Raw genomic sequence first — 26,009 nt, forward strand, 5'->3', positions numbered from 1 at the left:
CCATCAGGATCTGCAGTCTGGAACTACTAGGTAAAGCATTTCTCCCCTTTCTAATGTCAGGAATCCCAAATCTCTCACATGGTATATTTACACACCAAGTGGGCAAAATTACAAATACCCTCGGATTCGCTGATGTGAGTCTTGGTGCTTTCTAGGAGTCCATATGCAGATCTCATGGATTTATTAATTTCTCAGACTACTATACTAACTGGTGTTTTAGTATATTAGCGGAAAGTCATTTCCCTTTGGGTTGTGGAATATAATACCTTAAATCTGTCATGTTGCACAGAGACAGCCATTCAGTTATTGCCAATTGTCTGGAGTCTACTCAACAAGATTTCAATCCTACCTGAAATCACATGCTGTGGTAAATTCTGCTCCACCTCCCAGAGCTTTTCCTTGAACTAATGCAACACTAATCAGAGGCAGCCTAAACAAGAGAGAAAGACAGAGAGGATTTTTTTACCCAGTCTTTATTTTGAATACCAATGTACAAATAATGAAAGGACTCAGGTATTACATTTCTACAGTAAATGCTCAGTAAACAGAAGTCATATCATTCATATGCCTTCAAACTATTAATTTATGCACATAAGCAGAATAAAACTGATAACTGCACGTATGCTGCAATGTTTATGCCATTCTGGAACAGCAAGAGAGCATAGCACCCAACAGAATAACTGATTTTTTAGACAAAGGAAAAGCAGTAGATCTAATCTACCTAGATTTCAGTAAAGTATTTGATACTGTTTCAAATGGGAAATTATCAGTTAAATTGGAGAAGATGGGGATTAAGATGAGAATGGAAAGGTGGATAAGGAACTGGCTAAAGGGGAGACTATCATGGGTCAGATTGAAAGGTGAACTGTCCTGCTGTAGGGAGGTTAGTAGTGGAGTTCCTCAGGGAGCAGTCTTGGGACCAATCTTATTTAACATTTTCATTCATGACCTGGGCACAAAAAGTAGGTGTGCGCTGATAAAATTTGCAGATGACACAAAGTTGGGAGGAATTGCCAATATGAAGGAGGACCAGAATATCGCACAAGAAGACCTGGATGACTGGAGTAATAGAAATGGGATGAAATTCAATAGTGCTAAGTGCAAGTGCATGCATTTAGGGACTAACAATAAGAATTTTTGCTATAAACTGAGGACATATTAGTTGGAAGCAAGAGAGGCAGAGAAAGATTTGGCTATATTGGTCAATCACAGGAGGACTATGAGCCACCAGTGTGATGTGGCTGTGAAAAAGGCTAATGCAATCACAGGATGCATCAGGTGAGGTATTTCCAGTAGAGAAAGGGAAGCATTATCGCCATTAGAGAAGGCACTTGCAAGACTCCATCTGAAACACAGTGTCCAATTCTAGTTTCCCATGTTTAAGAAAGGTGAATTCAAAATGGAACAGGTGCAGAGAAGGGCTACTAGGATGATCAGAGGAACAGAAAACCTACCTTATGAGAGGAGACTCAAGGAGCTTGGCTTGGTTAGCCTAAGAAATTGAAGGCTCAGGGAGATATGATCTCTATAAATACATCAGATCAGACGGATAAATACTAGAGACGGAGAGAAGTTATTTAAGTTAAGCATCAGTGCTGACATAAGAAAAAATGGCTATAAACTGGTCATCAACAAGTTTCGATTTGAAGTTAGACAAAGGTTTCTAACCATCAGAGGAGTGAAGTTTGGGAACCAGACTTCCAGAGGGGGTGGAATTGGGGGCAAAAAACCTAAGTGGCTTCAAGTTTATGATAAGTTGGAGGGGATGGTATGAACTTAGGCCACATGCCTAAGTTTATGGAGGGGATGGTATGATGAGATAAGCCACATGTGACTGCTAGTAGCAAATATCCTCAGTGGCTGGTGATGGGACACTAGATGGGGAGGGCTCTGAGTTACTACAGAGAATTCTTTCCAAGGCGTCTGGCTGGTGCGTCTTGCTGACATGCTGTGGGTCCAACCGATCACCATATTTGAGGACAGGAAGAAATTTTCCCGCACGTCACATTGGCAGACATCGGGGGGAGGGGTTGGCCTTCTTCTGCAGTGTGGGGAATGGGTCACTTGCTGGTTTAAACTAAAGTAAATGGTGGATTCTCTGTAACATGAAATCTTTAAATCATGATTCAAGGACTTGACTAACTCAGCCAGAGATTTATGAGTCTATTACAGGAATGCGTGGGTGAGGTTCTGTGGCCTGCAATACGCAGGAGGTCAGACTAGATCAGGGGTTCACAAATTTTTTTTGCTGGGACCCCCTTTGGAAATGTTTTAACTGTGACAACCTCCTCCCAAAAGTGATGACCCTCCCATACCATGCCACCCTTACCAGCATGCATGGGAGGTGACAACTCGCGACCTCCCCATAATAACTTCACGATCCGCTAAGGGGTCACGACCCCTAGTTTGAGAACCCTTGGACTAGATGATCACGATTGTCCCTTCTGGACTTAAAATCTATGAGAATCATCTTCATTAGTGAAACAGCCCACTATGCTACAGTGAAACGTACCTGCTAAAGAATTATACAAAATATTTTAAATAATTTATCTAGCCCTGTAAGTGTGCATGGTGCCATAGAGACACATAAAAGACTGTTCCAGTACCTCAATGAGCTTAAAATCTAAATGGAGACATAACATGATCATAGATGGTTACAAACATTGGAAGTGGAGGTAAGAGAAAGGGAGAACATGGGTTACAACAGTAACGTCATGTGGTTGCTTTGGGAAATAACGTGCACATCTTGAGGATTTCTGTTTGGGGTGCTTTATGTGGTGGCTGGGGTGATCTGAAGGTATTTAATTTGATCCACTTCCCTTTTCCACCAGCAGAAGCCTGAACTATAGGGCCTCTGTGGCAAAAAGTCTGCCCTTAGGAAGTGGTGGTGGGGTCAGTAACACTAGATTGATTGAAGTCATCCAGTACAGTACAGAAAGTGGGCGGGACTTGATGAGATGGAGTGTGTGGCTAGGACACCTGAAAAATGCTGTAATTCAGCATGGTTTTCTAGGCAGCCTCTGCCAACACGTCTCCCACAGAGTCGCATTCATAATGAAACTGCCCTTCGCTGGCAGAAGTCCTGAGGGGCATAAGTAGTTTGTAGCTTTTGAGATTGCTGCGCCTGCCTGTACTTGCTGGGGGAAGTTTCTTACCACCATTACTTCGAGGTCAATAATACTTTCATTAATCACACTAATTGACTTGTGATCTGCCAAGAACCTTAGGAAATGGAAGCAACTGGTCAATACCAGTTTAAATTTTTACACAGTAGCTTGTCTCTAATTGCCAGACTGAACATAATTCAGTGGATTGATGGGCAGTTCATTGTGAGGCTAAATAAGAAACCTAGACTCGGAAGAAAACTTCAGAATTCTCCATCATGAGTAGAAAAGGAATAAAACCACAGTAGCAGGGGCAATTTTCTGTCCCCAACATTGCCTAGGAGCCACCCCTTAGAGAAGCATTAATGCCTGCCTGTTTGTCTCATGGTCACAGAAACAAGGCACAAGGAGCTTATTGGAGAAGAAGGATGGTCTTGTAGTTAATGCACTCAGGTGGGAATCAGAAGATTTGGGGTCAGTTCCTAGGTCTGCCACAAACTTCCTGTGAAATTTTAGGCAAATCACTAAATTGCTCTATGCTTCAGTTAAATAATAATACCGCTGTTTCACCATCTGTCTGCCCTGTCTATTGCAACTGTGCATTGGTGCCACCTAATGCAATGGGGTCCCAATTCTGACAGAGACCTCTAGGCATGGCTGTGATACAAATAACTGGTCTACAATCTCCTGGGGAAGGTTACAGAATAATGGGGAGCATGGCAGTTAACCCATGTCAACACTCTCTTATATATATATTGTTTGGAAATATAGAACCTTTTTATCTTCAAAGGCTCCCAAAAGACATCTTGAAAGATCTTAATAACAAATAAAGGACAGAACCAATCCACAGCACATGCATTCAACATAAATGTTATTTCTTGTTTTCTAAAGGGATGCTACAAACAATAGAGAACAAAAACCAATTACGAAAAACTATAAAATGGCAAAAGTGAATTAATCCACCCCTCATTTGCACATGTTCCTTCCATGAAGTAACTGACCAAAAAAAAAAATAATAATAATAATGCTCCTGTGTAGGCTGTGTAAGTTTTGCTTTCCTGCTTTTAAAAGCTCACCAGCCTCAAATGAGTTAACTACAGAAAATGGGAAGATGCAGATTTTCAAAGTGACTTCAGCCTACCCTCCAAATCTATGCCTGCCATTTTATCTGTGCAAATTCTTGCAAAACCCAAAACTCCGAGTTGTGAGTGCAAATCAGATTTAGACACACACACACAGCTACCCAACTTGTATGCACAATATGAGATTTTGGGTTCCAAAAGCTTGCACAATTATAATCTGTATGTAAATTTAGATGTCCCTTCTGAAAATTTAGCCAGAAATGCATTGCAGTCCTTGCATGATTTCTTCATGGAAAAGAAGAAAGAAAATATTACCTCTTAAGTCTAGTTAAGGTGTTTTGCATAAACATGCACATGTTCATCCCATCCTATAAAGAATTAAAAAAACAACAGGTTAAGACACAGCAAAGGTACAGAAAATTCTCCCTCTCTTCAGGGCTTAATTCTGATCTCAAACAACTTTACTCTGGTGTAACTCCACTGATACCAATGGAGTTGCTATTGATTTACATTGATGTGAGATTAGAATTAAGCCCAGTGTTGACAAGAGACTGTCAAAGTTAGTAGACTCAAAATATTTTATCTACTCTTCTTAGAGCTGGTCAAACAATGCCAAATTTTTTTCAGAGGCCAGTTTTTATTTAATTTATTTAATAGAAAATTTCTTGTTTGGTTTTTCATAACTGTTGAGTATATATTTTCAGTTTTCAGTATAAATTTCAGGTTTTCCAAACAAAAAAACCCAGAAAATTTAGACCAAGATGAGAATGTTCCATTGAAAATGTTATTTTTTGTCAAAAAAATGTTTCAACTAAAAAATTCTGATCACATCTACTAGTCCCCACTTTTATATCAGCTTGCAAAGTCTATTCATTGAATTGCACATATGTATTTCTAGAACAAATGTTTCAATGCTGCGAGAGAGAGAGAACGCAAGCACACTAGCCAGCCTTACAGCTAATTGGGTGGACAGGTCAAGCTTCCTCCATACCGCTCTGCCAATATGTCTTAACTAGTCACTAGAATAGTCGTCCCCAAACTGTGGGGCATGCTGAACATTCGGGGGGCCGGGAGGGAGCACCACCCAGATCCGCTCTGTCCCCAGCTCCGCTCCAGCCCCGCCCCCAGCTGCAACCGCAGCTCTGGCCACAGCCACAGCCCCCAGCTCCTGGTCTCAACAATTGCCCTTGGCTCCCAGGCCCAGCTCCAGCCATGGCCTCACTTCTAGTCGTGGTCCCTGGCCCCGTCCACAGCTCCACTCCCAGCTGTAGCCCCCGGCTGCGGCCCTGCTCCTGGCCCCGGCTCCCACGGGGGTGTGGACCAAGTAAGGAGGATCATGATGGAAAAAGTTTGGGGACTATGGAAGTAGAAGGACCACCTGCTAGCTGGGACAACATTTCACTTCTCTGTCATTTATTCATGGGCTTCTGAGACCACAAGATAATACCACTTCTCTGTAAGAAGCCAACTAGCAGTTTAGTATTTAGGGGCAGATCTTTAGCTAATGTAACCTGTCATGACTCCTTTTAAGTCAGTGGATCTGCCCCATAACAACTCTTAAAGGTTGCTTGGAAATGGAATTTCATGGTCTTTACAACAGTATTTAAAAATATCTTATTTTTATTTATCATTAAAGGTCTGATTTTACACCCACTGAAGTCAATGGCAACTCTCTCATTCCCAGTTGGTGCAGGATTAAGCCCTATTTGATCATGTCTAGTATTTTTGTTCAAGAAGTAAAAATTCAAAATCACTGCGGATATTTATGTTATGACAATGTTCAGGCTCAGACCAGAGTGCTGCATTTTATATACTAGAATCATCAGGATGCAGCTAAAAAATTGTCCACGGGGATTTTGTTTTCACTGTATCACATCACAATGGAGTCCTTTCATTCAAACTGGCAGTTTTATACAGTTTTAATTCCATGCTGAAAGTCAAAATTGAAACTAAAGATTAATCAGGTGGAACTGTTTGATAAACACCATTCAGCAGACAAAAACAAATCTCTTCCTACTGCCGCTTTTCAGAATAATTATCAGGTAATATAAAGATTTGTATATTTCACACAGGAAGAGCATGAGAGGAAAATAACTAACCCAAGAACTCTCAAAAACCTTATTTCAGCTCTGACCGATATATATTTACAGGCTTTTCTGATAAGACATAAAGAAAAGAAAAAGTAGGTTACCAGACACAGTACTTTCTCAGCTATAATACCATCCTCAGAGTAAGAAGAACACTAAACAAAGTGCACAAAGTAAGCAAAAATATAGGAGTGAACCGTCTGTTAGTAGAAAGATAAGTTTGTTTTGGGGGGAAAGAAAACACCATTCACAGAGCAGTAGAATTCAAAACCACGATGGTCTTAGACCATCACTGCTCCTGTAAAAGCCAAGTAGTCTAGTTTACACTCTCAGCTAGAGCAAGCTCTCCACAGACCACTGGCAAGTGTTCTGGTAGTCCACAAATCACAGTTCAGGAACCACTGCCTTACGGCTTCAAAAGAGGGATCAAGAAGGGGTATGGGTCTCCTCCATTCTTCTCATCATTCCACTCTACAGAGTCCCCTCCTTTTCAGTTAGCTGTATCTCTATGGTTTACTGCAGAGTAAGGCTATTGCTAGTCAGAGTAAGGCTAGTCAGAGTAAGGCTATTGCTAGTCAGAAGAATCTGCTCCTGAAGACAAAGTCACAGAAAAAACATTTTTCTTAAGTTTACCGTTCCTGCTCATTTGTGTTCTCTGATTTGGTCCATACACCACTGACAGTCACCCAGAAAGCACTTTGTTCCAGGAAAGAACAGGGATGGTCTCCTATCCTGTGTTATCTCTTTGCTAACCTTTTTAATTTTCAGATTAGAAGAGATTAAATAGGGGGCGAGGAAGAGCCACTAGAGGGTATGAAAATCCTTCAGTTTTCTTGGCCATCCTTCTGCCTCTCTGTACCAGAGGGAAAATGCAAGATGTGTGGCTGGATTTACAAAATCACAGAAAACATATCAGCAAATTGGTCAAATATAAAATTGTTTTTCAGTAATTTCATAAAGACAAGCAATACCACAGAGAAACGCTGCTGTGCAAAAATGCAATGAAAAGGTACCAGCCCAGACACAAAAGCTATCACCCACCTTCACCATGCGGATGATCAAAACCTAATGTTCCACCCTCCGTCAATGAGTGAGGGAATAGAGTTCAGCCAGGCTGAATAAAAAACAAATGTTATTTCTCATGCTATAGTTTGAGTGTTGTCAGAGATATTAAATCCCGGTGGGACTGGCAATTCTAAAGAATCTCTCACATCTGAGTAATTAGTCTGAATACAGCTAAGGTCATTAGGCCAAAAGTGTATTTGGAATGTTCTTAGGCCAGTGCCTTGCATAGTTTTGTTTTAGTTCTTTTATGTGATTTGGCTCCTTGCAGAAAAGTGCTTTCTTTGAACAAGGTTATATCACTATCTATCCATTCCATTCCTCTCAGTAAGTCTACTGAAGACCATTTTACATCAGCCTTCTCTCCTGTTGCAGTGGCTACAGTTTGTATAAACAGAATTTTGAATGTCAGAGAGAGTTTATATGGAAATAGACGCTTCATCGAGAATTATTAAACATGGAATTCAAAGGGAAAGCTTAATCTGAAAATTACAAGAAACAGTTGGCACACGTTTGGTTTGCAAAGGCTCAGCTACTTTTTTCTTATTACAACAACACTACAGTGACGTAAATGGAAATTTCTATGTATAACAGCAGTATGAGCACTGTGGAACATCCTTCCTCGGGGAGAAGAAAAAAAAAAAAGAGTTCCTCGGAATATCAAAGATTGCATCTTCTACCAAAAATGAAGTGTATATTATCACTTGGCGACTAATGTGCTGATGTTAATATCGTCTCATTGTTTTTTTGCTCCCGCACCTGTCTGTATCCCTCTGTTGTCCTTTGTCATATACTTAGATTGAAAGCTCTTTGGGACAGGGACCATTTTTTATTCCGTGTTTGTACAGTGCCTAGCACAATGAGGTGCTCTTCTACGAATGAAGCTCCTACTAGCCATGGTAATACAAATAAAAAATAATAACAATAATAATAATAAACTTGCCTGTGGGCTGGATATTGCTCTGACAGCATTCAAATCAGATCCTGAGCAAAAAGTGTTTTCTGCACCATGGATGATAAGGCCTTTTCCATCCTTCCAATTTTCCAGTTCAGTTACCCTCTGCTGGAGTTCTAGCATCATAGTGCCTGCCATGAGGGGGGAAAGTACAACTGTGTCAACAGGGACACCATTAGAGTGTAATCCTACTGTACTGCTTGATATTTAAATTATTTACCCCAAGAATACTTTATAACATCAGGGATCTAGTAAACAATTGTTGGAAACATTTAAAGTAAAACAACATCTTGAGATAGCGGGTCAGTGGCTGGCATAATGGTCCCAATCCATCAGAGAACTTAAACACATGCTTAACATGTGGTGACTTCTAAGGCACTTATGTGATTATTGTTAAGAATATGTTATAAATGATGTCAAAGCACTACTCATTTCCCTAGAGAAGTGATGACATGCGTAGCATTTTTGGTAGAAGATGCACTTTTTGATGTTCAAAGTAATTTTTAGTGAAGGAAGAACATTCCATAATGCTCATGCTGCATTTATAGAAAGAATAACTTCATTTCCATGGAACTACTCATGCTTAAAGTTAAGCATTTATGTGTTTTCCTGGACCAGGGATGAAAGAAGAAAAGAGAAACATATAGACAAAGTCGAGGTCATCAGGAAGAAAGTGATGGTGAACGTTGTGGACCTTGTCTTTCTCGCTAAGGAAATTAGAAAGCAGTACAGAAAGATCAACACATATACACAGCAAATGTGTGTTAACTGGTAAATGAACATCCAGAGGCCACCTTATAAGCCGAATTCATTGTTGATAACTCAGGGCTTGCCTAGATGAACAGTTAGTGTACAGTAAGTTGAGGTGTAAATCTACAGAGCACTAGCATGCTGTGCACTAACTGTCCATGTGGACCCTGTTTCTGTGCACTAAAAGTTCCCTAGTGCACGTTGGCCTATTCCCATTTCACAGCAGAGTAGACCCAAGTGCTACCTTTAAAAAATGAATTGAAATATACCATTTTTGGAGTTTAGACAGTTAAAAACTGTCTCAGTCCTTGCACCTTGGCTCCTTTCCCTTTCAAATTTGGTCAAACTTGAATTCAGCAAGATGCTGCTGAAATTAGTTTCACTAGGGCTTAAGCTCATGCTAGGAGTATTTGTTTCCAAAGACCGTTTCAAACAGGAGGCCATCGGATTCTAAATAGAAAAAAAAATAGCAAGACTATACCCATATTGCCCACCAGCTATTTGTCAACATAACTTGCTCAGCTTTCTGCCCCATCAGTTGTTCAAGCATAGAATAAATCATTGTTCCTAAAAGACAAAATCTGCTGTATTAAGTGAATGTTTGGCAAACAGTTTTTCTGCTAGTTAGTTAATGATATTTTTAAGCTTTCTAACAAAAGTGTGCATTTTATATATATTATACACATACATGACTATTCAGAGAAGCCAGGTATCCAGGAATAGGCTCTTTCTAACAAGACCTCTTTGGGGCAGGGACTATAATTTACTGTTTGTACTTTGTTTATAACATTGCTTAGGAGGGTGGTGAAGCACTGGAATGGTTTACCTAGGGGGGAGGTGGTGGAGTCTCCATCTTTAGAGGTTTTTATGCTACGGCTTGACAAAACCCTCGCTGGGATTATTTAGCTGAGGTTAGTCCTGTTTTGAGCAGGGGGTTGGACTAGATGACCTCCTGAGGTCCCTTCCAACTCTATGATTCTATAATGGGCACTGGTTTCTTGAGGACTCTGTGTACTACCATAATATAAATAATTACACACGCACACACACAAAATTGAATGAAAATTGGAAAAAATAATTTGTGAGTATGTAATCAAAGACTATCATAATCCAGACGCACAAGGGGGCCAAATTAATGTTGCACAAACAACCATAATTCAGGCATTTCCTAACTTTTCAGTGCTCGACTTGTAACCTTAACAATGTTTTATTAATGTAGATTTGTGTGTGTAATTTCCTAGGTTTTTAAAAAGGCAAACTGAAAAAGATCAGAAATTGTATCAAGTGGCATCATATTACCACCAACTCATCAGTGGAGTTGGAACCTTTAGATCCATGACACAAACCTCAGCCACTTGCGCTAACAGAGCAACTGATAGCAGTGGTAATACGTTGTCCTCCTCTATGTGGACTAGCACTCGAGAGGGACAGGACACTTTGAAAGTGACTCTCTCAGAAATGTGCTGATCCCAGAGGAATGGCAATGCTCTGGAATCTTGGGTTCCATTCAAGTCTCTGAAGAGGAGTATTCTCCAGTGGCTATTAATTCTTCTGCCCATTTCTCTGTCCTCTCTAAACTGCTTCTGTCCCAGTCTTGTCTCTTCCCCGTGTCTGACTCCTCACCACAGTCCCAATCTCCTCACCCAGCGAGGCCCATTTTCCATTCGTCACGCTTCTCATCCCAGTCCACATGTCCAGCCATTCCCAGTTCCCTCCCCCCTTCTCCTAGATCCTTGTCCCCAGTTTCCTTTCCCAGCCAGTTCCAGTTCGCCCCTATTGGGAATGGTTGATTTGTCACTTGATTTGTCTCTCCTGCCCACCCTGGCCTCCAGTTACACCCCTCTCCACACACATGCCCACTGGCTCCCAGACCATCTCTCTTTCCCCAGGCTCCTCATCCAACCTCACTGTCCCTCCACTCTCTCCTTGATCCTGTCTCTTTGCCTAGGCAGCCTCAGTTCTACCTCTGTGTCCCATCTCCTCATCAGATCTGTTTGCCCTCCCCACTCATCTCCTTACTCTCTCTCCATTGGTTCTTAGTCGTAGTCTTCTTGCTCAACCAGTCCCAGTCTGTCTCCAGCTCCTCAACTGATCTCAGTCTCCCCTCTACCTACTGGCTCCCAAGCTCTATTTCCCTCCTTGGCTCCCACTCCCAGTCTCTTAGCCCAGCCAGTCCCAGCCTCCCCCCACTCACCGTCCCTCCCACAACACCAACTTTCAGTTCTACTTTCCCAACCTCCCCCCCCACCTCCAATTCCAGTTTCCCCCACAACACCTTCTCTTGTTCCCTGCAGCCGAATCATGGAGCTTCCTCCTCCAGGCTGCCTAGGCAGAGCAGAAGCTCATTGAGAGCACCTGAGAGAAAGGCTTTCTTGCCCTCAGTTCAGATGCCCAGACCCAGCATGGCCTGCAGCAACCCAGAGCTGAAATTGCACAGAAAGTCCTGCTTATCCCAATGCTGGAGCATGCCCAGGACAGACAGAATCTTTGGGGAATTTAGCTGCTCAAACCTAAAGTATCCCCACTGAGCATGTGCAAACTGCATTTCATTTCATTTATTTTTTTTAGGTTTATAACTAAGTCAAATTTGGGTGGATTTTAATGGGGACACCAAAAAGCACATCCTGACACAAAGGCCATTCTCCTCTAAATTTCAAGTCCCTGCTCAAAAGGCATTAGAGTTTTTCAAACAAAATGTTAACAATTTTTAACGTGGGCAAAACAACACTTTTTCCCTACCCTCATTCTCGGAAATAGGTGAATTGTTTTGACTGAAATTTTCAAAATAAAATAATAATAATAATAATGCAGCCTGAGGCAGATACTCTGAGAAGGAACATTACAAGCAACCGAAACCAGAGTCTTATAATGAGGAGTGTTGGGCAAACTTAATAAGAAGTAGAACAACCAGCCTGGCCTATTATAATAATACACTGCAGTGAGCAGCAAATAGCTAGGGAATTAAAGTGCCGCAATAACAGTTTGCCACTCAGCTGAAGGCAAAGGACTGAATTAACACAGAGCATGAATTCTGTCATCTCACCTCCTCAAGGTTCTTCCTTAAGATAAGGTTTTTGAGGCACACTGGTAGGGAAGCTTTCTAACTGACCCCTGTGCTGTGCCTGTTTCATGGATGAATACAAATTTCCAGGGCTGTCAGTCTAGAACCTTTCATGAGTATTAATTCAACTAAAATTAAATATAATGTGCTTACATTGCTATATTATGCAAAAAAAGTTCAGAGAAACAAATGTCAGGAAATGCCAGATTTACGGGGACCTGTACAACTGATTCAGCCCCTTGTACATCCTGGATGCACTGAATGAAAAACACAGTATATGATCATGTAAGTAATGGCTGCATATGCATAAGGGGGCTGAACTGTAAGGCTCAGGAGGTCTCAAACCTGGGCAGAGCTGCCAGGCAGCAAGCACCTCCACACTGCCACCCAGCAGCAGTGACCAGCTCTTGCTCCACTATACACGGCACTCTGCATACACAAACCACAGGAAGTCCAGCTCCAAGGGGTCTGACAAGCAATAGTTTCATATCTCCTGACTGATTCCCTGCCCAATACAAACCCAAGACGTGTTCCAGGAAGTGTCTGGGCAACAAGGGGAGGGGGAATCTTCTGTAGCCGCTACAACCATTCCTGCTTTCTGCTCTTAACTCCTGGTTTTGACCATGGCTTGACTGGGACATCATTTCCTGACCTAGACCCTGAAATCTGACTCTTGATATCAACCTCAGCCTGGCACTGGACTGCTAACTCCTTCACTACTCTCAGGCTCAGGTTTGACACTGCTCTGACCAGTAGTCTTGAATGCCCTTCTCAGGATCCAGACATGAAGGAAGGTTGCACAGGCAATCTTAAATCTGGCATTTTGTAGCTTTCTCCTCATTTGCTAGCTCTATTACCTACTCCTGCTAATTATAGCTGCTTCAGCAGCTCCCAGCCATGCCCAGTAGTATGTCTGTGGCTACTGCTTCTGCCGTGATATGGGCTGACTTTAGAACCCTCATTTTATTATTATTTTTCTGGCACTTACCCAATTTTTTCCTGTGGAATGCAAATGAGAGACGGGATATGGTAAGTATGTGAGGATTTATATCCCCATTTTAAATACGGAGAATTCAGACACAGAGGGCTAATGACTTGCTCAAGGTCACACAGCAAGTCAATGACAAGGATTATAGTAAAGTCCAGGAGTGTCTAACCCAGATCATCACTAGAATGTCCTGTTTTTAAATATGCTTAAATTGATCCAATAAACACACGTACAGCCATTTTCACATGATGTTAGACATACTAAGGGTATAATATCATATGTTATCGGTACTGACTGACATAGGCTAGAGATTTTGAGAACGTTGGCCTTACTCTGAAAATTCCTTTTTAACTAATCTAAGAATAAAAAGTATAAACTGCAATTAATTTGCCCAACTGGAAAGTTCTCATAGTAGAATCCAGAGTTCTACGATACAGTAGGGGCAGACAGATCATAAGGACGTAGGAAAACAACTCAGAGGATGTTTCTAACTGGGCTGAAAATGTTCATCCTTTAGTAAACAAACTGGTATGTAAATTGTCAACTGATGGAAGAAGAAAGTGTGGACAGTTTAGATATATGTAGTTGGAAAAGGCCAAACTATAAAAGGCTTGGTGATGGAGAGCAGAAAGCACGTCGGAGGAAATGTGATCAAGTCCTCTTTGCACCGCAATTTCCTCATTTACAAAATGGGCATCATGATACCTGCCAGTGTTTGTAAAGTGTTTTGAGTTGAAAGACAATTATTTTTATTTGCTTCTAGAATAGCTGAGATAGATGGAAGGCACAAAAGATAAAGATAAGGAGCAGGGAGGCAGGATTGAGCTCACTGAAACAAGGGCAAGTATGTTCTGACAGATGGCCTTTCTGGCGTCTAAAGTGTCTTGTGTTTTTATTTTTATTATGGAGTTACTGTGCAAAACAGTAGTCACTCGATATATCTCTAACCAAAAGCCATGATTTCTTATTTCTAATCATGACATAATTATGGTCATAATTTTTCATAGTTATACAGTTTAAGACCCAATGGGATCACTAGAATCTAGATAATTTAGTCTGACCTCCTGTATATCACAGGCCACCAACTCCACTCAGCATCCCCACACTAAATCCAAAAACAGATGAGACCAAAGGGAATGAGACACGCAAAACTCTAGTGCAACTGCAAAAAGAACCCTTCACACAGCCAGTACCTGTGAATGCATTCATTCGCTTTGGGTTGTTCAAAGTGAGGACTCCAGTGCCATTGTCTTCTATACACAGGTTAATGGATCCACCACCAAATTGCTGAAGTTTTTTCTTTATTTCTTCTTCCTCAAAGCCATGGGCACAGTTATAAAGTGACAAATCTCTTTGCAGGAACAGTCTACTCTTTGTGATTTGGAGTAAATTTTTCCAAAGAGAGACTGCCATTTCTGGAAAGAAACACACAGCAGAAAATGATCACATCTCTGGTGTTTTCTCCCTTTCAGACCCAACCCAGTCCTTCAACAGAGAAATGAGATCTTGTAAGATTACCCTCTCAAGTAAAATGGTCACAGAAAAGTCACAGACATGAAGCTGGATACTTAGGGTGAGATTTGCAAAAGCACTCAGGGTTGGTCCAATTCAACTCCCACTGAAGTCAACGGGGGTTGGACCACTGACTTCAATGGGAGAAAAGTTAGGCCAATGCTGAACACTTTTGGAAATTCTACCCTTAAAGTAATTAAATTGCCCTTAGAAGAAATACAACAGTGTTTGAGGATAAGGCTGGACTGATCTACTCAATAAATGTAGTTAATTACTAAGGCTTTCTAGAAGGGACAGGTGCTGCAGCTGTTTACTCTACACCAGTCTGAAGAAAAGGACTTCTCTTCCAGAACTACTAATATAGACATAGTTATAGTGGCCCATATAATTATAGTGGTATACAAAAGCATCAGTATTGTTATGGCTAGATCAGTTTTTTCTATCATGAACCTTTAGTTTTACAGGTTTCCTAGTGGTTATTAGAGTTCTCTCCAGTTAATCTTGGTACACACAGTGTCTCTTCCTGGGAGCTCTCCTTTGTTGAGTGTGTATGTATGTGAAAAATAACCAGATAGTTATGTCTGTGACTTTACAGCAACTCGGTATTCTAACTGACCAAGATCTAAATCTGGAAATTACAGAAAATTCCTTCCCATGGAGAAAAGGTTCTAACAGGGTATAAATGTTCACAAATGATTTCACCAGGACTTGGGGAAAAGATGTGTTAGCTGAAAGCAGCTGACTTGAGGAAAAAGGCAGTTGGAAGCTATCATATGAAGTCAAGAAAATTGTTCCCAGGAGATCTAAGGGAAGGTTTTGAATATCATTATTGCTTTATAACTTGCTAGCCCAATTCTGCATTTGCCCAATAAAACTCTGGAGGGTCCTCTTGCCACACAGAAGACGTAACACTTTTTTATATCATTTCCCTTCAAGTGCCTTTAAAACCACAGATGCCTGTTAGTCAAGAACCAGGGTAAGGAAACAAAGCGAGGGCCATAAAAGATTAAGGCTATGGCTTCACTAGAAACTTTACAGTGGCGCAGCAGCACTAATGCAGCTGTAGACGTAGCCTAAGAAAGACCACTGAGAGAGGTGCTGCAATGTTTCTGTTGTCAGAATAGGGCAAAAAGCCAAAGGAACTTCTTGTCAATCCCAAGACTCTTTCTGGAAAGCAGCTCCGATCTGAACCCAAACCAAAGTTTATTCATAATAAAGAAATTTTTTATAGCTGGATTTTAAGTCATGTCTAGCATGAACAGACATGTGTTTGTTAAAGATATAATAAAGTAATAATTATATATGCACATACACACACTTTTTAGAACGCTAAATAAATATAGTGAAGGGTGAACAATGCTGCTACTGGCATGTTTGTCTTTCATGGATTCATAGCTTCCAATGTCAGAAGGGACCACTGTGATCATCTAGTCCAGTGGTTCTCAACCTTTACGGGCTCAGGACCCATTTGCAAATGTTTATGGCCCGTCATGACCCAGTAAATAGTCTGGGAGTGGAGGCCTGGGGTGTTTTCAGTCGGGTCCTGCCTGGCACTCACCCCACCATAGTGACGCCTGCAACTGCTGGTTCTCTGCTCCAGGTGTTGCAACCACTGGGATTGCAGTGACGCTCAGGTTTGGCCACAACACCCCCCCCCCCCCCCCCACTCGACTAAATTTGCGTGAGAGGAGTTGTCACCTGGCTTGTGGGGTTACAGTGCCACTCACTCAAATTTGGCCTACCCGGATTTCTGTCATCATGACAGCTGGGTCAAACCCAAGTAGCGCTGGAATCCCACAGGCTGCAGTGCCTGGAGCAGAGAGATAAACACCAGGAGCTGCCATGCAGTGCTGTAACATATTTGTGCCTCCTACTGAAGCCATGTGTGGGATTATTTTTTAATCCTGCTCCTGTCCCACCCTACGATACCCACTCCCACATTGCTTGTTGAATGTTTATACTGTTTCCTCTTAATATGGCAGAGGGATAAACTTTCAAGAAACAATGCAGGAGTATTGGGTATTGCAGGTGGGGACAGGAGAGAGATTACAAAAATCATCCTCCCACGTCACATACAACATGACCGTCAGAAGCCACCGCTCTCCGGCCACCAAGCTCTGAAAGCAGCGCCATCACCAGCAGCAGCGCAGAAGTAAGGGTGGCATGGCAAAACCATGCCAGCTTCAGGGCTCTATCCTCTAATGTTTTATTTTTTGGACACTCCCACCCACACCACCCCAGCTGTGCACCCTAGGTGGCTGCCCCACTCGCCCTACCTTGGTTACAGCACTGCTGCCACACGACCCTTTGAAACATTCTGGTGACCCAATTTTGGGTCCTGACCCACAGGTTGAGAATCCCTGATCTAGTCTGCCCTGTTGTATATCACAAGTCATAGAACTTCCCCAAAATCATTCTTAGACCGTATCTTTTGAGTTAAAAATTGCCAATGATGGAAAATCCACCATCACCCTTAGTAAATTGTTCCAATGTTTAATTACTATCACCATTATAATTTACATATTGTTTCCAGGCTGAATTTGTCTAGTTTCAACTTCCAGGCACTGGATCGTGTAATACCTTTCTCTGCTAAACTGAAGAGCTCATTATTAAATATTTGTTCCTGATGTATACACTTACAGACTATAATCAACCACCCCTTCACCTTCTCTTATTTAAAATAAACTGATTAAGCTTAAATCTATCATTATCTGGCCTGTTTTCTAATCCTTTAATCATTCTCATGCCTCTTTCCTGAACCCTCTCCTATTTATCAACATTCTTTTTGAATTGTGGACTCCAGAACTGAACACCGTATTCTGACAGATGTTGCACAATCACCAAATGCAGAGGTAAAATAACCTCTCTACTCCTACTCTCCCTCCCCCCTCCCCCTCGGCCTCCTCCTTTAAGTATGACCTACATTCTTTGTTCCTAGATGTATACATCTACATTTAGCTGTATTAAAATGCATATTGCTTGCTTGTGACCAGTTTACTAAGGGATCCAGATTGCACTGTATCTACTGTTCTCATCATTATTTACCACTCCCCCAGTTTTTGTGTCATCTGCAAACTATATCAGTGAAAATCTTATGTCTTGTGGCCAACACTTGGGAGTTCTCTGTAAATTTCTGACTTTTCATGTTATATTGTAAACAGTTGTAAGAATACTAACCATTAAGCTCAAGCCATAAACCTTGTGTTTGCAGCATCTACCCCAAACAAAGAAAAAAGGTTGGTGTGTGTGTTTATGTATATCTATTCTGTAATGACACACACTGCAGGATAGCCATGGACAACCTCCTAAAATACCTCCAAACACAGAACTAATTGCTAAGTATAAGGTGTTATCTTCATCCGTGACAGACTATTTCCATCTTACATTAGAATATGACAGAATGTTTAAAAAAAGCTAACAAGTTGGTGTACAAGTTAATTCATCCTGTTCTTCTGAGATCAATATTTTATACTGTTTATAACTCCAAACTCTATTTAATCACACACTTCCTTCTGCCCATGACATTTCAACTGCCACCTTCTAGAATTTTTTTAATTGTTTATCTGCTCCCAAGGTTTCCAATGCTGGAGGGTGTTAAGTAAGTTGCTTCTCTGTCTTGTCTTTTTTGATAGATTTTCTGTTTTCTGTTTGCACAGCACCTAGCATAATAGGCATTTCAGCACTACCATAAGACAAATAAGAAGAATACATAACACAAAGGTAAGTGACAAAGTGGACTAATTCAGTAGTCTTTCATTATGGCAACCTGAGTCCATAGATGAAAATAGGTTGATGATCTCAAACTTCTGACCCTTCTGTAGTCCATACTGGACGTGCTACCACCTAATAAAAGCCACTGCACAGCTGTTAGTCTCTGTTCAAGGAAGGACAGACAAGAAAAGCAGGGATGACTAAGGGTAGCTTTGAGGTGTGTTAGCAGAGCTGTGTGCACTGTGCTTTCCTTTATTATGCTTGACTTAATACGGTGCTATTAGTCCCTAACTTTCATAGACCCAAAATTTCCAGTAACCACAAAAAAATACACTACATTTAACTGTCAGTGCAGTCAGTGACTGGCTCCAAAGCACAAAAAACCCAAATAAAACCCCCCTCTTTTTATTTGTTTAACTCATTGCCAAATTATGTCTGTATGATCACTTTTTATATTTCATAGATTTTGCATGTTAAAAAAAATCAGGTAAAAGGAAAATAGACTCAAGATATGGAAATTTTATTCCAGAAAAAAATCAGTCAATTTAAACTCTGTGTGGCTGTATGCATTAATAGGCTTTTTACTATTATTACTATGGCAATAAAGAGCATCAGCAAGTGAAGGATTAGAAAACAAATTGGACATCATTGTCTGCTGATCATGAGTTATGAATAATAACTCATGCAAGACAAGGTATTATCATGGAATTATTTTTTACCATCCTCTAGAATACTGATTACTGCACAACATTTTTTTAATTGAATAAAAAAAAGAGATTTTTAACAGCTCATTCTGAGGAAGATAACCACTCAGGCCAAGCACGGAAGTTAAGTGTTTAGTTCTTTCATACCAAAGGTATTGTTGTTGATCTCTAACAAACAAAAAGCAAAATTTCAGTCAGTCTGGAGCACTTGCAGCCCATGAAATGGCTGAACTTGATTTTTGCAGGCTGTTTATGGTAAGAGTACAAGAGATTGGAGTAAATATAACTGTCATAAATACTGTTTGGAGTCTTAAAAAATAATTATTTCTGTTAAACTGATCAAGTAAAATTGCTAAATTCTCAAATGATAATATGATTACACGGAACAGACCAGATAAGATGATAGAATGGCCCAGTGGGTACGGCGCTAGCATAGGACTTGAGAAACCCAGATTCAATTCCTGCTCTGTCACAGACTGATTGACTAACTGAGGGCAAAGTCACTAAGTCTTGCTGGGCCTCAGTTCTCCCATCTGTAAAATGGGGATAATAATACCTCCAGGGGTGTTGTGAAGATTAATACATTAAAGATTGCGAGGTGTTCAGAATGGTGGGGACCATACAAGTATAGGAGATTTACTATGACCTCATTAGTTGAAGTATTGTCTAACAAGGTATGCTACAAATGCTGCACTATTATTTGCACCACAATCAGAATAACTTTTTCAGTGACAAACTTTCTTGTATAAGCCACACGTGGTCAACATGGGAGTAATTAGCAATGTGGCCTTTTAGTATTTTTAGCATGTTTTTAATCTTGCCAGAGTTCTGGTGTATATTGTCAGTGGTCACTGATATAGATCTACACCAATGGCTGTTAACCCTTATCAATAATAATTTTCTCCACAGCATTTAAGGTTCTGTTTGCAACCACTTTTTGCACCTTTATAAAATGTAAATCTTTTGATCAATTCAGTGTTCATATAACATAGTTAGTATCATTCTTGCCCCTGGACTTTCAAATCATGGATTCATATGAACTCAGACCCAGTGTTGAAACTTAAGTTCGATACCAGAAGAGTGCTGTGCACTGTTAGAGGTGCCTGCACACAGAGGAGCTGTCATATCTTTCCTGAACATCTCCAGTAACTCTCCAGGTGAAAGTTAAAGATACAATGGCACTTCTAAAAAAAATAAAGAGGAAAACTCCAGAGCCGTGTCCAACATTCCTTCTCTAAACCAGGCAATTCCATTGTCCAAGACCCATAGGGGAGGCTGTGAACTGTGATTCATGACTACTATATTTGTCCTGGGCATGCAATCCCATTCTGTTAATCCAATTTCTTTCTTTCAGCTGCAACAGCCCGGTACACCTACCATTGGGAACTGTTAGCAATATTACTGGATGCTGCCAAAATGGTGCTGGACCTGCTTGTGACCCTTGGTCCAGCTTCCCTCCTCTTATATGTGGGGAGGGAAGAAAAATCTCCAATGGTCTCCTCTTGGGCATAGAGGAGCCTCAGCTCAGCTCTCCTTTCTTGGCCTGTGGGAAAGGGAGCAAATAATTCCTGATACCTTCACAGGCAAACTGGAGCATGACCCTTTCTTTTAAAATCTGTCCTTACTTTCCCAATTGTATCCTCTATTTTTTGTCATTGGTGGGACAATATCTTACTTGGACAAATTTCTGAAATGAACCATGAAGGTAATTAAGCACCGGAACAATTTAACTAGCAATGTGGTGGATTATCTTTACACTGAAATATTTAAATCAAGATGGGATAAGTTATTGCTATTGCTCCACCAGAAGTCAGATGCTTGAATCACTTGGTGAAATTCTGTCTTATGTTATGCAGAAGGTCAGATTAGATTATCATAACTGTCCTTTCCAGCCTTAAAATCTATTTATCCATGAACTAAGAACATAAGACTGGCCATTCTGGGACACACCAATGGTCCATCAAGCCCAGTATCCTATCTTCTGACAGTGGCCAATGCCAGGTGCTTCAGAGGGAATGATCAGAACAGGCAATCATCAAGTGATCCATCCCCTGTCATCCACTCCCAGCTTCAGTCAATCAGACTCTAGAAACATCCAGAGCATGGGGTTACATCCCTGACCATCTTGGCTAATAGCCATTGATGGACTTATCCTTCAGGAATTTACCTAATTTTTTTTTTAACCTGTTATAGTTTTGACCTTCACAACATCCCCTGGCAACGAGTTCTACAGGTTGACTGTGTGTTGTGTGAAGAAGTACTTCCTTTTGTTTGTTTTAAACCTGCTGCCTATTCATTTCATTCTGTTCCGTAAAGGAGTAGACAACACTTCCTTATTCACTTTCTCCACACCACACCAATCATGATTTTATGATTTTATAGACCTTTATCATATATACTCTTAGTCATCTCTTTTCCAAGCTGAAAAATCCCTGTCTTTTTGACCAGAGTGACCAGAACTGCACACAGTATTCGAGGTGTAGGCATACTATGGATTTATATAGTGGCATAATGATATTTTCTGTCTTATCATCTACAGTGAACACCTATGCAAAGAATCCATTTAGTTTCTCCCCAATGACCTTATCTTTTTTGAATGCTCCTTTAGCACCTTGATTGTCCAGTGGCCCCACTGACTGTTTGGCAGGCTTCCTGCTTCTGATGTACTCAAAAAAGTTTTCGCTGTTAGTATTTGTGTCTTTGGCTAGTTGCTCTTCAAATTCTGTTTTGGACTGACTGACTAAAACTAAATTGACCCTCCCCGTACATACATACTTTATCTATGGAAATGGCTGTAATTCCCAATCATTCAGAGAGAGAGAGAGAGACAACCCAACGTGCCTTAATGTTCCTGAGATGGTACAGGATGTTACACAGTATTTGCTGATCTTGGGGAAAAAATTGATGTCGCTTTCACAGTATTCAGAACCACACCACTGACACTGAAAATTAAGAAGTGATCTTACGCAGCTACTTAGTTCTTGTTGACAGACTGCTTCGGAACTACTTTAAATTTAAAGGGACTTAGTCAAGATGATTTTTTAATTGACTAAATTTTATAAGCGTCAGTCTTCTGATAGAACATCCTTTAATTAAATAGAATGTCCTACTTTTTTATTTTTGAATCTTTAAAATACTTTTTAGGTGTGTGTTCATGAGTCTTTTGGGTAGGCTCAAAAGCAACACGAAACTCAGCCACGTGTAACCCACATTCCCTTTCTATTTTAGATACTTATATGGCTTCCATAACCAAAGTTATCTGAGTACCTCACAATTTATCCTCATAAGGGATTTATCTTTCTCTGTGAGGTAAGAAGTTTTATTATCCCCATTTTACAGATTTGCAAGTCACAGTCTCTCTGTGCCTCAGTTCTCAAGGTCACAAAGGAAGTTTGGGACAGAGCAAAGAACTGAATCCTGGTCTTCCAAGTACTAGGCTCATGCCCTAGCCACTGGACCATCCTTCTGCCCTACATTTCTATCGGTTCACATACCTGTCTATGGCCTCTTCAAGTTCTATTCTGCTATCTGTCTGCAGAGTATACACTTGAGCCTCTGTTAGACAGTGCATGAGAATGATACAAATGATCATCTGCAAAAATGACATTGCCACATTGCATATCGTAAACAAATTGAAAAAACAGAAAAATTCATATTTTCTCCAAGATCTGTTCTAGTAATCTATGGGGTTACTGTAACAATAGTAGGAGCAGCTTTTCAGATAGAAATGTAATTTTCCAGACAACAGTGTCTCTTTAATTCTAAATGCACCTATCTATAGAAGACATGCCAAACTGTTCCTGCCTTTGTTAACACAACACAAGTTTCTGAAAAAGTGACAGGCTTTTACATCTCTTCACCAAAAGTTACCAGATTCCAGATAATAATTCAGGCTAATTCCCCCAAAGTGTACATAGTATCAAATGTAAAAGTGTTGTTATTTGCAGCGTTGTTGTAGCCCTGTTAGTCTCCGGATATTAGAGAGACAAGATGGGTGAGGTAATATCTTTTATTGGACCAACTTCTGTTGGTGAAAGAGACAAGCTTTTGAGCTACACAGACCTTTTCAAGTTTTGTTATGACACTTAGCATAGAGATGTTAGCTGCCCTATCTAGGCCTCCAAGCCTAAAAAAATTAGATTGCTCACATGTCAGAAGGCACAGTGAAGGGGATTACACTTAGGTATACACTTGTACTATACCAGTTCATGTACCCCAGAGCTCCTCAACTTCAAAATGGATTTGAAATCCTGAAAACACCATAAAGTTCTTATAAATTCTCCTTTTCCAAAAGGTCTCTTATTTTTATTTAATGCGTATGTGAACTAGAAATTTAACAGGCGATACAGCTATTATATTGTGGCAAGAACTCCTAAACAGGGTGTTAATAATCAGCAGAGCTTAGCATTAAAAAGGACCCATGTCAGAATACTATTAAGTAATTTGCAGACAGAAAACAAATTACAGAGGCTACAGACAGCTTCATCCCAGACAATCTCCTAAGGCAGGGAAAGCCAAGGAAAGGTCACCAGATATTTTCAAATTAATAGAATTTGCATATATATCTAGGTTTGATTAGAAGCATAACCTTTGTCACCTGAATAAATTCAAAGCTTTCACTTTATGTGAAAACTAGAGCTTCTCTTAAAAGGATTTTTCTCTCTTAAGTAACTAAGAGATATTTACAGTCTTAGCTCCCTGTTAACCTGCAGTTTGTAAAGATGCAAGAAGAGAAACAACCAGAGAGATTTGTGGCAAGCCTTAGAATAATCACAGATTTATTTGAACCCGAATGATGAGTTTGATAATAAACACTTTTAGAAAAAAAAGTGGTGCCTGAAAGTGTCTAGTTTTCTGTGACTCGTGCACATTCCCATATCATTATCAAACCACACGTCAGATTTCTGTAAACTTTTACAACCCTCTTCCGAACAGCTTGGCTGGCAAACAAACAAAAAGCCCACCCACAGACAAACAAATAACCCCCACCTTTTGTACCTTCAGCTACAATTGCCTAGCTAGTGATCAAAGGCAGGAAAAACAAAGGAAAGCAAAACTCCACGGGGAAATACCATCAGTAGCCAGGGAGGGGAAAGAGGCAGCGGGCTGAGCAGTGTTAGCTGGGTGGGAGTTACAAATCAGCATTAAGGACTCTGATTTGGGGGCCAGTATGCTAATATGAGGGAGCTGGAGAGGAGAAGCAAACAGATACTAAAGTTCTAGTGAGGCAAAGGGGAGCGAGAGAGAAGAGCACCCAAATTGCAGGGGCTAATACTGGGGGAGGAGACAAGATTAAAAGGGGGATTACAATCAAGGGATGGGGTGGGACAGATGAGAACCTAAACTCCCAGGGTTCATAATTAATCAGGGGGCAGAGGGAGAGAGCATGCAAGAGCCAGGGGTTAATTTGGGGGGACCTAAGGAGGGGAGTAACGAGGGAGCTGATCTTTCCCCACTCCTGGGTTCACAGAGGGTGGAGATGCCCACTAGCTCCAGCCCAGAGGGTCACTGACCGTCCTGCTCCTGTCCTGCTCCCCAGCTCCAGGACACCCAGCAGCAGCAGCAGCACAACACTGGGTGCTGCAAGGAAAGATGTCCCTCTGGAAACTAGCACCGTGTGTAAAAGAGCCCAGTCAAGTCAGGAGAGAGGAGCTGGAAGTCAGTGATGAGGCCCGTTAGTGATGATGAGTGTGGCACAGTAACTGGGCCTGGAGCTATGGAGAAGGCAGGGATACAGTGCCCCAGGGGCTGGAGGCTGTGTCCCATTGATGATCTGGAGGGGTGTTAAAATGCTGCCACCCAGCTAAGGGGCGCCTTGGGCTGATTGCCCTGCCTCGCTTGAGTCTCCTGGCCCCTGCATGCTGCTAACCATCCCTGGCAAAGAGAGAGATTATGGATGGGGCTCAGCAATAGTTTTGACTTTGGAAAAGACCACATTGCCCGAAATGAGAAATACTTTCAAAGCACAAATTGCTTAGTGAGAATGTCCCTGGAGACACCCTATGCCCACCCGTGATGTCACCCTCGCCCACCCTCTCTGTATTGTGTCAGGACCAAAGCTAAGTTTGTCAAAGTATGAACATTTCTGGCAAAGCACAGCTGAATGGAAATGACTCTGCCCTTAGTTTTGGTTATTCATTCATTTGATTATTTAGTTCTTCAAATATAAAACACTATCTGTAAGTAGTTTTGCTTAAATATGATTGCACAGGTTTGTGCACATAGGTGACAGGGATGTCAATTTTCTTTATGAGTTCCAGAGAGTCATCAAAGTGGGTTTCTGCCCACGAAAGCTTATGCCCAAATAAGTTTTTTAGTCTTTAAGGTGCCACAAAACTCTCGCTAATTTTCTTTATGTTACTGTTTTTCCCCACTCCTCCCAGGATTTTGCTATATGTATTCACACCCCCACACCACCCTTTTTGGGACTGAGATTTGGAGAGCAGTGAGGGGTATTTTGCTATATTTTTTATAGTGTCTCTCTAGGGAAAAGGCAATTTTTCTGTGCATGGTTTAATTGGACACTTGGAGTCTGACACATCATTTTATTTTTAAATCTCCTCACTCAATTGTCTCTCACAGTATGAGACAGTACCCTGAGAAGTCATAGCAACTAACATGATGTTAAACATGATTTACCACTCGGTATAGAGAGGAACTGCTGTGTTCACCATTATATCAAATGGTTGTGGTTCAGGGTGGGAATACAATGTTAAACACGACAATCCTTATTTACACATAGGCCACGTCTACATGAGGATGTTACATTATATTACCTTGTTCATTCTAACATGCAATTTAACTATCTAAAGCTGAATAATAATACCTAGCTCTTGGACAGCACTTTTCCTCAGTAAATCTCAAAGTGCTTTACAAAAGAGATCACTATAATCATCTCCATTTTACGGATGGAGAACATGAGGTGAAGTGATTTACCCAAAGCTGTCTGAGGGTATTTCTACACAGCAATTAAACAGCCATGGCTGGCCATGT

At 41.0% G+C, this 26,009-nt stretch overlaps 1 protein-coding gene across 1 annotated transcript in view; it reads right to left on the minus strand.

Annotated features, from left to right (window-relative positions):
- Positions 1-24,578, minus strand: part of ECHDC1 (ethylmalonyl-CoA decarboxylase 1) — a 37,679-nt gene extending 13,101 nt beyond the window's left edge. The window contains exons 1-5 of the mRNA XM_067546791.1: positions 24,530-24,578; positions 14,283-14,504; positions 8,279-8,421; positions 4,502-4,554; positions 350-430 (exon numbers count right to left, since the gene is read on the minus strand). Of these exons, the coding sequence (XP_067402892.1) occupies positions 350-430; positions 4,502-4,554; positions 8,279-8,421; positions 14,283-14,502 (497 nt within the window). The 5' untranslated portion in view covers positions 14,503-14,504; positions 24,530-24,578. The remainder of the gene's footprint in view (positions 1-349; positions 431-4,501; positions 4,555-8,278; positions 8,422-14,282; positions 14,505-24,529) is intronic.
- Positions 24,579-26,009: the final 1,431 nt, after the last annotated feature.

This window comes from Emydura macquarii, unplaced genomic scaffold (assembly GCF_026122565.2).
Source record: "Emydura macquarii macquarii isolate MOO-44397 ecotype Brisbane River unplaced genomic scaffold, CSIRO-AGI_Emac_v2 contig_1146, whole genome shotgun sequence".
NCBI lineage: Eukaryota > Metazoa > Chordata > Testudines > Chelidae > Emydura > Emydura macquarii.